Below are 10,376 nucleotides of genomic sequence, written 5' to 3' on the forward strand. Positions count from 1 at the left end.
TGTCATTCTTCTGAATTTCAAGCCCAAAAGCAATCAACTATCTTGATCTAAAACTTTCAAAGACCGCCAATTCAATCATGGGTGACGCTGGCTCCGCAGAGAACACCTACGATGTCGTGGTGATTGGTGCTGGTTGGTATGGACTTGGCTCAGCCAAAGCATACATACAACTTCATCCAGATGAGAAGATTTTGATTCTCGAGGCAGAGAGCAGCTGCGGTGGAACATGGTCCAAAGACAGGCTATACCCTGGCCTGAAGTCCAACAACCTATGGGGCTCATACGAGTTCCCAGACTTCCCAATGGAAGAAAAAGTGTACGGCGTGTCAGAAGGGCAGCATATTCCAGCGGCGATTCTGCACCGCTATCTTACTGATTTCGCCAAAAAGTTCGGTGTATTCGAACGAACACTTTTTGAGACTAAAGTGAATTCAGTCGAAGCTACGGCAAACGACGAGTGGATTCTGGATATCACATCAAAGTCTACAACCAAGCAGAAAATCCAGACAAGAAAACTGATAGTTGCTACTGGACTGACTTCGCAGCCAAATATGCCATCTTACCCAGGTGAAGAAACATTCAAACCGCCATTTTTCCACGCCAAGGAGTTTTGCAATCGAGCAGATACTGTTAAGACTTGCAAACAGGCTACAGTTGTAGGAGCGGGAAAATCTGCTTTTGATGTCGCATATGCATTTGCCACCGAGGGTAAGGCCCAGGTAAATCTTATCATTCGACCGACAGGCCAAGGACCAGTTTGGATCTGCCCACCATATGTCACGCCTCTGAAACGAAAAATGGAAGAGCTTCTCTCGACGCGCGCTCTTACATTTATGAGTCCATGCCCGTGGCAGGGCGAAGATGGTTTCTCTATGGCGCACAGCTTCCTACACAGAACAGGCTTTGGAAGGTTTATCGTCAATAACTTCTGGAACCAAATCAGCTCTGAAGTTATTGAGACTCACGGCTACAACGATGATCAAGAGGTGTTCAAGTTGAAGCCATGGAACAGTGCAATGTGGACAGGGAGCGGTGTGGGCATTCATAACTATCCGACAAACTTTTTTGACCTTGTCAAAGAAGGGAAAATCAAGGTCCACCTTGCCGATATCACAAAGCTGGATGAAAACACCATTCATTTGAGTAACGGCGAGAAGTTCGGTACCGAGGTTTTGATCTGTGCCACTGGGTGGAAGAAGACCTCAGAAAACTTGAAGTTCCTAAACTACAATTCTGGACTATCTCTGGCGACTGCTGAGATCCAACGCTTCAGTAAGGAAGCCGACAAACAGGTTCACGAAATGTTCCCTATCCTCAAGGATCAACCAGTCCTCCGTGGAGCTCTCAAGGCTGAGGAGCCACTACGGAATTATCGTTTCATAGTTCCTTCAGGTTCTGTCTTTAAGAGAAACATCGCTTATGCTGGAATGGTTTCCACTGTCTGTACTTCCATATTCTCGACAATTCAAGGACTTTGGATCTCTGCGTTCCTGGATGGCAAGCTCACGCGCACTCCAAAAACCGAAGACGAGGTGACGAAAGAAGTCATGCTTCATACACAGTTCGAGAAATGGAGGTATCCTTGTGGTTATGGTGCCTCTTTACCTGATTTTGCTTTTGACTCGATACCCTATGTCGACCTTCTGATCAACGATATTGGGTTAAAGAACCATAGAAAGTCATCCCCAATACTGGAACTACTGGAAGCTTACAAACCAAAAGACTACATCGGCTTAGGCGAAGAATGGATTGAAGCAAATGGGAAAAAGTAGTGTGTGGTCAAGGAAAACAAGCGGAGGGATATCCAGAACTGAGAAGACACTAGTAGTAGTTTATAAGTACAGGAAATGGATGGATGCAACCAGATCGATGATCTTCCAATTTGTAAAGCTCTAGGTCAGGCGCACACTGTTTTGTGAAGATGTAGGTCCTTAAATTGAATACCAAAACATGAATTTCCAAATACATGTATATATTACTTTTCATTTCTTCCTCGTAATGTCTTTTCGTGCGTGTGTATTTCACACGTTTCGCGAGTTTTCTTTCTGTGGCTTGCTTGATTTTTCTATCAGGCTATGGATAATAGATCAAACCTTCAATCGTCCCAGCGTGAAGCCCTCCAGTAATAGGGATGTCAATTGCTGTGGTAAACCTTGCGGCATCACTCAATAGATATATTATAGCCCCGGTCAGATCGTTCTGGTTACTGAGACGCTTCATTGGCGGTGAAATTTCCAGTTGTTCCGCTTCCTGAGGCCCCTTTGCCGCCTTCACCTTTTGCAACATCTCGGAATCAACAAAACCAGGAGAAATGCTGTTGACGCGGATATTATGGGGTGCTAACTCAACCCCAAGGGCCTTTGTCAACATCAAAACTCCTCCCTTGGACATGTTGTATGCTGCCATACGATGTCCGGGGATGGCTATATGTGCTGTCTGTGAGGCGAGCAACACCATACTTCCTCCCTTTCCTTGCTTGATCATCTGCTTGGCTGCAAGCTGGCAGCTGAAGAACAATCCACGACACTATGAGTTTGTCAATTAGCAATAGTCACTGCACTCATAGAACTGCCCACCTCTGATGGAATAATGAGCGACACTTACATTGATTTCATGAATGCGGGTAAATTCTTCCCAAGTTTGATCAACAAAAGGCTTATCGATGGCGATCCCAGCCGATGGCACCAACCCGTCTATCGTGCCCAATGCCTCGACTGCTTTTCCGAATGCACTGCTTAAGCTTTCTTGGTTGGTGACATCTGCTTGGAAGTAGAAAGTTTTCGCTCCGAACTTGCTGGAAAGCGTTTCAAACTCGTCCACAGGCTTCTCCTGTACGTCGAGTATCGCAACATTCCCACCCAGTTCGCAGATGGCGCGGGCAGCCGCAAAACCTATTCCTCCAGCACCACCTGTGATAACGTAGTTGCGACCTCGGAGTTCAAAAGCTGGACGAATGTCCTCAAGTGGTGGTGCCATTGTAGATCAAAGAGAGGAAAATGGTGTTTGCTTTGTCCCCTTGACGTAGCTTGCTAGTCCAAGCGTATACAGCAATTGAAGGCTGTTCGAGCTGTAAAAGCTAAGAGTCGTATGGTTGCAGGTTTTTCAATACCTTGTTCAAGACTGGATGTTCACGCGAGTGCTACAGATCCGAGCGGGTCATCAGTTGCCGGCAGCGGAACACCCGCGCAGACGAAACTTCACTGTAAGGAAGCGCATCGGAAAGGCGGAACTGGCACTCCTCATGAGACCACGACTGTTGACCCAACCCTTTGTCACATTCTCTGTCTATATATTCAAAATTTACATGCTCGCGATTGAAAACTAGCTAGTCAAGACCTTTTGGAGTGAACTAAAAATGAGCAAGTATAACGACATTACCCAGCCTCCTCCTCCGCTGCCAAGCTCTAAATTGGTGGAGTTAGGAGAAGGTTTAAAGCTCCTGTCGCCCCTCACTCGCAGAGGGTATGGTCCTGGCATTATTCTCCTTACAAAAGATTCGGACGATCCACTTGCCATCAGAGAGGGTGTGCCATCACTCCTGATCAAATGGGCCGAGGAAGGATATGCAGTGGTGGGAATCGAAGAACGAGCCCTTGCGACAGGTGCATCAGCATCACTTAAGGCTGCTACTGAAGCACTATCAAAATGCGAGAAATGCGAGCCAAAGGGAAAAGTTGGCCTGGTTGGTAAGTTTTCACTTCTACACTGCTCTTGGCTTCGACCGCTGCTGACATAAACTGACCCATTTGCCGAATAGCATACGATCCCATTCTATGGAATATAACGACAGAATTCCTGGCAGAAGTGCCTGAGGTCGTGGTTGCAATAACCTATGGAGATGCATCAGACCAGAAAACCCTGGCACAGACCCAGATCCCCGTTCTGCAACAACTCGCCGGTGGTGAACTTGCAACACGCCAAAGGACGACGGATATTCTCAGCACCTATTTCTACCCAGATGTGCAGTCATATCAGTTCGCGACACCGTTTTCCGAGTCGTTTCATTACAACACAGAGGCTTTGTCGCATACCCGAAATCTGACGTTCTTGAAGCCTATTATGGGTGGACCATATTTTGACCTCGAATATATCTGGGACGAGCACACTTACTACGAGTTTTCAGACCGCTCGGTTGAACATACGATGAGTACCATGGTGCAAGAGCCATACGTAAATCATGTACCAACAGTCAGTTTGAATCAAACCCAAAGCTTGGGAAAAACGAGGTTTCTAACATGGGTTCCTAGATGACTGGTGGAGTAGGCCGCACAGCCTTAACTTCATTTTACCGACAAAACTTCATATTTTTAAACTCTGCTGATACTTCGATGGAGTTACTAAGCAGAACAATTGGAATTGATCGGATAATTGATGAATTTCTATTCAAGTTCACTCACGACAAGGAATTGGATTGGTTGTAAGTTCACACTTTCGCGCTATTAGCCACTCACAAAAGCTGACAATCAGGCCAGCCTCCCTGGTATTCCCCCTACATTCCGAAAGGCAGAAATTCCTTTCCACGCGGTTGTCAATATTCGAGGAGACCGACTATACCATGAGCACATTAATTGGGATCAGGGTACGGCCTTGAGGCAACTTGGGCTGATGCCAGAGTACTTACCATACCCGGCACAACTCGTGAAGGGCAGCGAGGCGACACCTAACAAGCGATACGAGTATAAAGTCCCGGTGGGAGGGATTGAAGTTGCTTCGAAGATGAGGGACAGAAACTCCGTCTCCTCGAACGAAATGTTCAAGTTCAAAGTGAAGGAAGTTGACGGTCCACACCTTTAAACTGTTCTTTTTGGCAAGATTTGCGGCCACATGCACAGTCTCTTACAGGTTCTGGAAAGACGTTCATGCGCTTCGTTATGTTCAAATCGACCTCATTGGCCACTTTCATGGAGGGTTTTGCTTAGGCGTACCAGTGCCAGCATTCGCTATCCGATCCATCATTTCCAGACAGATCCCAATTCGTGCAACGTCGCAGACTGCTAACAGCACCTCCTATTGTTCTCTTTGTGGGCTGAAAAGATGACTGCGGTTTAATCAAGACTAGCCGAAGTCCCGACTAGTTGGTGAGACGCAAGTGGAGAGATATTCTCACGGAAAAACGGACTTTTCAATGGCCTTGTCAGTCGAGGGAACCTTTCTCGAGACACGGGAACACAAGTGATGTGAGACGGTATGGTACAGATCGTACAGAAGGAACTCCAGAGATGGAAGAGGTGATCTCAAAAGACGCCTGTCGATCACTGCTATGATCATACTTAGATTTAAGATTTGATGTTGGAAGGCTCCAAAGAGATTTCGACTCATGCAGCTGCCCTTCGTAACCTTAGAGTGCTGGCTTGTGATGATGACAGTGCGAGTGATATATGATAACGTCAATGATGAAGGATCCAGATTTGTAGGTTGAGCGACAGCTCATGTACAACTTCCATGCCAGTGTTGCATTATAATGACCCGAAGCCAGTTCCAGAAAGAGAGTGTGCGACATCATCAGAAGGCCACTCGTAGTCTAACCAATCGAAGTACTCCAGGTTCATGTTGAAATCGAAAAGAAATGGGTTGGGACCAAGCATAGTGTTCGTGGTACCGGGAAATATAGTCATCTCATTGACTGGAACTATCTCGGAGTTGTGATTGGACCTAGGAAGCAGCTCTCTGCTGCTAAGGCCTTGATCTGACATCATTCTCATGTGGCTTCCAATCAGCATATCTGATTGTTGAGGATCAGGTATTAACTGGGTAATTTGATTGGGGTCGTAGTCTGGAGAGAGGTACCCGGCACGGAGAAGTGTATCTTTGATGGCGTTTAAGCGCCTATAAAGTTTGCGCGAAGTAAGTGAGGCTTCATTGTAAGACCTTGAGAGGTCGAGCGCTGTCCAAAAATTTCGATTTACCGTACTGAAAAACTCAGAGGGGAGATCTAAACCCGGAGCTGCGTGGTTTTGTGCGGTATATGAAAGGACCAGGAAGAGCAGGGCGCAAGTCCCCGCCAAGATATGTTGTAGAGACGGATGTTGAATTCGATAGATATTGCTTGTTTTGTCTAGAACCGAGAGTACGTTGATCGAGTCTGAGATGATATCTAGAGCTGATTTCACTTGCCTTTTGCTTGCAGGATTCGCCGGGTCTGAGAGAAAGAATGGCCGCAGGAGGATGCTTCGAACGGCGTTGGCTCGCAGATAGAGGATAACAACCCATGCCGGAGGTATCTTAGAAGGTTGAGTTTCCCAATCTGACAGCCGAGTGAAGTCCCAGTTCTCAGTCGCCCTCTTCCTCCATTGTTCTACCAGGAAGTTGGTGACCTCAAATGAATCATCGTCCATGTAACAGCCTCCCGTGGCTACCCTAGAGATCGGCTCGTTAAATTTATGGCTCATAAGTGTGAATTCCATCATGTGCCTTAAATACGGAGTGTTCACCTAGCAACACATCAGACTTGAAGACACGGATAGGGTTATGTTTCGCTTACGGAAGCACCGACTGCCAGGTCAAAATCGGCGTTCTGAAAGGTGTGAGGAAGCCCAGCCGAGGCGCTCAATTGACGATCCAGGACGACAAGACTGCATGACAATTCCACGACCGCGGCTCGCTGCTCGTCGTTCTCGAGACACTGCTGAGACATTTCTCGGCTGTGAAGTCCTAATTCCATCGCCATGCGGCCTGCTTGCCCACAGGTTCGCCAGGCAAGACGGATTCTGCCCATGAAAAAATGCCGGAGCGCCTGCAGTCGGTCAGTCGCGCGGTGATATATGCTCATTTGCTGTCCACTTACCACCAAAAAGACAACATGAACATGCTTTATATCCGTTGTGAGACTTGCGAGTTTTGTATTGATGAGATCTCGACAGCTGTCGTAAATGGATCTACCTGTATCTGGCAAGACCCCAGTCTCCGTGCAAAGGGCAATTGTGAGAGCTAAATTTATTATCAAGAGGTCATTCTCGGTAATTGGAAGTCCATCGCCAACAGCAGTGCCAAGTTCAATGACTGGCCTAGCATAACATGCCTCGGTTTGCTTCACCATGAGTTCAATATTGCAAATTGGATGCAGTTCTCCCATCATACTGTGGTACAGGAGTAGCACACGGATAGCTTCAGCTTTAGGGAGGAACTTTCTGAACTGCAGCAAGCATGGCTGCAAGATATGTCTCGGCGCCTGGTGAAATGGTAAAACATATTCGGTTCCTGGGCTGTATGGGTGATCATCCCCATCATCTGACTGGTTCTCATCAACACTGGGGGATATTGCTGAACCAGATCCGGGACCAGAAGTTTTATCGCACTGCATTCTCCTTTGTGCCGCATTGAGACTATATTCTGGACTCGTGGGGCCACAGAAGGCACTGGTCGAACGTCTTGAAGAATAAGTCTGCATCTGTCTAGCAGGCTCAACAGCAACAGGTATCGTGCTTTCGCTTGAAACAGTATTTGTGTCGGATTGTCCCTTCTGAGAGCTCATGCTAGGGGCTTTGCTTCCAGCATCTTGCGAGGTTCTCTCATCAGACATCTTCACATGCGCCAGCAGAGCATTGAGCTGTCCTTGCATCGACGCGACAAGTTCATCAAGGCCATGCACTGGCCGCTCTGAGCTAGACAGCACCTTCAGCCACATGGAATATTTGCAGTTAGCCAAGACCTTACCTCTGACTCCAGCTAGCTCCCTTTGGAATCTGCTGTACGACGTTCAGAGAGTTCTGAGAGTTGGCCCTCTGGTCATCAGGATTGGGTGTATAATGGCACTCGAACGAGCGACCAAGGCAATATTCGCATGGCTTGCGTCCATCACACCGAACCTTCCGCCTCCGACACGTTTCGCAAGCCCTGGGGATGTAGGGAGCGCGCTTCTTACTAGGTTCAGTCGTAGCCGGCAATATTGACCGCTTCTCTGCTGGCATGGTCTGTAGAACCCGGGGATCCTGTCGGCGGTACGTTTCAACACCCAAAGGAGGGGAGAAGGTGAACGGCCAAGAACCAAAAAATGTGATGCGAAGGGAGAGTTCTACTTGGGAACGGCGGCCTTTTCAAAGTGTAGAAAGACGCATCAAAGGCGACGGATGCAACAAAGAAGGATTTTAGAACAGAAGCAAGGATCTCGACAGCTCAGAGGCAATGCGCTTCATCCGTGTGGTATGAGACGGGCTTGAAGTTAAGTAGGTCAAGCCGCTGCAGCTGTCGCAGGATAGCGAAAGTGCGGGGAGTGGATAGGTGTGCGCCAGCTGCATCTTAATTATTAGTCGGGCAAGGGCCTCGTACCTCCGGCACGAGGGTTTCTCGTGTCCACAGGGCTTGGATAAAAACTTAACAGACGAGCTAACTGCTTTGCTGGTACTTTATTGAGACACCACCGATAAGCCCGGCTGAGCAAGCCAGTTAGCGTTGGGCCCTTGCATCCCGGACATTCTCCTTATCGGTGGCCACCTCCCTTGTATCTCGTATCCAAAACGGATCGAGGGCCCGAATGTTTAGAGAGCACCCAGTATCTATCGTACAGTCTCAGAGTTCCGTGTCTGAAGCATGCAACAGATCATCTGTTTCCTACGTTGTGCACCCTGTCTCCGTCTTGTTTTTGCAAGCATTCAAAAAAAGAAATCAACACATCATTTTCACAGCCTCATTGCCACAATCGACCTTGTATCAGCTGTGTGCACCGTTGGTAATGCCGTTCACGCTATGGGCCCCGAGGGCTCCGGGGACGTCGCTAACCCCGTTGACCTGCCTAGTCGCCCCTGTAGACCGACGCTCCTGAAACACCTCCTGGATATGGGCTTTCATGTCGTAACTACGCAGAGGGTTAGCCAGTAACTTGGCCTTGCCAGGAATGTTGATGCGGTCTGAAAGCACCAATTGAACCCCATCACTTACAGATTCATTTCATCGATCGTTAATTTACTGCCCTCATTTGAAACGGTGTAGACTTTGGTGTTTGTGTTGCTCGAGAAGCCTGGTACATAGTAAGTGGGTCAGTCTAGAACGCGAACATCGTTCGTTCTCTTATGGTAGCTCCTCACCAATCCTTTCATTGATATTTTCTCGCGCTTTCGCAGATGCGGCTTGCACTTTCGTTGCCCTCGGCTTCCGGACCTGTTCGAATACCGCTAATGACTCTCGAACATCGCCGGAGAAGTGGGCCTTGCTGAAGACCAGACCCAAGGCAGCAGCGTCTTCGATAGCCTGACAGGCCCCCTGACTCTGGTCAGGCATCATCTGGATCGCATCAGTGAAACTCCTCTCCCACACAAAAAATGGCTGAGAAGACCTTACCGGATGTGCTGCATCTCCCATAAGGGCAACAGTGCCATGCGTCCACAGTGGATATGGCTCGTGAAGCCACAACCGCCACGGCCGAATCTCATACCCTATTTCAAGATGCTTAAAGACCTGGCGATCTAAGTCGGGGTAAGGCGAAAGAAGCTCATCCAGTGACGCCTCCTGATCCCAGCTTTGGCCTCGAAGGTCGCCCTCTTCTCGCGGGAAAAAGCAATAATACGATAACAACTTCCCGCCATTGCACGGAGAAAGTACAATCTTGAAATGAGTGTTGTAGCCACCCCAGTACTCAAGAGCACTGTTTTTCGAGTAGTCTACTAGGCCGAGCTTGACTGCCGTTTCAGTGTCAACGTTGGTGTGTAGACATGTACAGGTGGCAGGTCGTCGAACGGTCTCGATTCCAAGAACTGTACGAAGCGCGGACCCGATTCCATCTGCACCAATCACAACATCATGCTTGGCTTTTACACCGTTGGCGAAAGTGATCTCTCCGGTCTCAGTATTGACATCTTCTGCCTGACGGGAAGTTAGTAAAGCTGCCAGACGAGACGGAGAACTGCAGACAGGGCTACCTTGTGATTGACAATCAGCTTTGCTGGTATGCCATCTCCCTTCTCGCTGGTGGCACTGTCCAGCAGCATTTTATGCATATATTGTCGATGAAACATATTGTAGACCTGTGAAAGATTAGCCAACCAAGCAGAAAACCTCCCGTCCAAGCTTATGACTTACATAACCCCAGCGTTCTTTGTAATCTGCAAGATCATAGACGCTCACAGGCTCCCCCGTCGTCCAGTCACGACTTATTAACTTCTCCAAGACTACAGGGTCGCCAAGTTCGATATTTACCTTCCATTCCTCTAGCCAGCGGGTGCCGTTTGCTGCGCAGGATATGGACGCACCGACCTCGCCCACAAAGTCAGCCTTCTCGTAGATGGTAACTTTATGTCCTTGTCTGCGAAGAGAGGTGGCAGCTGCTTGGCCACCAATGCCGCCTCCGACAACAGCTATGTCGAGCTGCCTCCAGCCTGTCTGAGAACTCATTCTTCCAAGATCAAGTCTTTTGATGATTGTCTTGTGGTTGCGGTGATCTGAGG

General features: G+C 48.3%; 5 protein-coding genes across 5 annotated transcripts; 2 read left to right on the forward strand and 3 right to left on the reverse strand.

Moving 5' to 3' along the window:
- Positions 1-77: 77 nt before the first annotated feature.
- Positions 78-1,772, forward strand: A1O9_01544 (uncharacterized protein; the record flags this gene model as incomplete). The annotated part of the gene is made up of 1 exon (XM_013410702.1): positions 78-1,772. One exon carries the CDS (start codon positions 78-80, stop codon positions 1,770-1,772), a length of 1,695 nt encoding a protein of 564 aa, XP_013266156.1.
- A 301-nt stretch (positions 1,773-2,073) lies between these two features.
- On the reverse strand, positions 2,074-2,976 carry A1O9_01545 (uncharacterized protein; the record flags this gene model as incomplete). The annotated part of the gene is made up of 2 exons (XM_013410703.1): positions 2,074-2,526; positions 2,605-2,976. 2 exons carry the CDS (start codon positions 2,974-2,976, stop codon positions 2,074-2,076), a joined length of 825 nt encoding a protein of 274 aa, XP_013266157.1.
- Positions 2,977-3,355: 379 nt separating this feature from the next.
- Positions 3,356-4,794, forward strand: A1O9_01546 (carboxymethylenebutenolidase; the record flags this gene model as incomplete). The annotated part of the gene is made up of 4 exons (XM_013410704.1): positions 3,356-3,686; positions 3,758-4,188; positions 4,248-4,417; positions 4,473-4,794. 4 exons carry the CDS (start codon positions 3,356-3,358, stop codon positions 4,792-4,794), a joined length of 1,254 nt encoding a protein of 417 aa, XP_013266158.1.
- A 662-nt stretch (positions 4,795-5,456) lies between these two features.
- A1O9_01547 (uncharacterized protein) lies at positions 5,457-7,519 on the reverse strand (the record flags this gene model as incomplete). The annotated part of the gene is made up of 3 exons (XM_013410705.1): positions 5,457-6,431; positions 6,482-6,733; positions 6,785-7,519. The coding sequence occupies 3 exons, from the start codon at positions 7,517-7,519 to the stop codon at positions 5,457-5,459; spliced, it is 1,962 nt and encodes a 653-aa protein (XP_013266159.1).
- A 1,484-nt stretch (positions 7,520-9,003) lies between these two features.
- Positions 9,004-10,323, reverse strand: A1O9_01548 (salicylate hydroxylase; the record flags this gene model as incomplete). Its single annotated transcript, XM_013410706.1, has 3 exons — positions 9,004-9,795; positions 9,852-9,956; positions 10,012-10,323. 3 exons carry the CDS (start codon positions 10,321-10,323, stop codon positions 9,004-9,006), a joined length of 1,209 nt encoding a protein of 402 aa, XP_013266160.1.
- Between the last annotated feature and the right edge of the window lie 53 nt (positions 10,324-10,376).

This window comes from Exophiala aquamarina (genome assembly GCF_000709125.1).
Source record: "Exophiala aquamarina CBS 119918 chromosome Unknown aczIA-supercont1.1, whole genome shotgun sequence".
Classification (NCBI taxonomy): Eukaryota; Fungi; Ascomycota; class Eurotiomycetes; order Chaetothyriales; family Herpotrichiellaceae; genus Exophiala; species Exophiala aquamarina.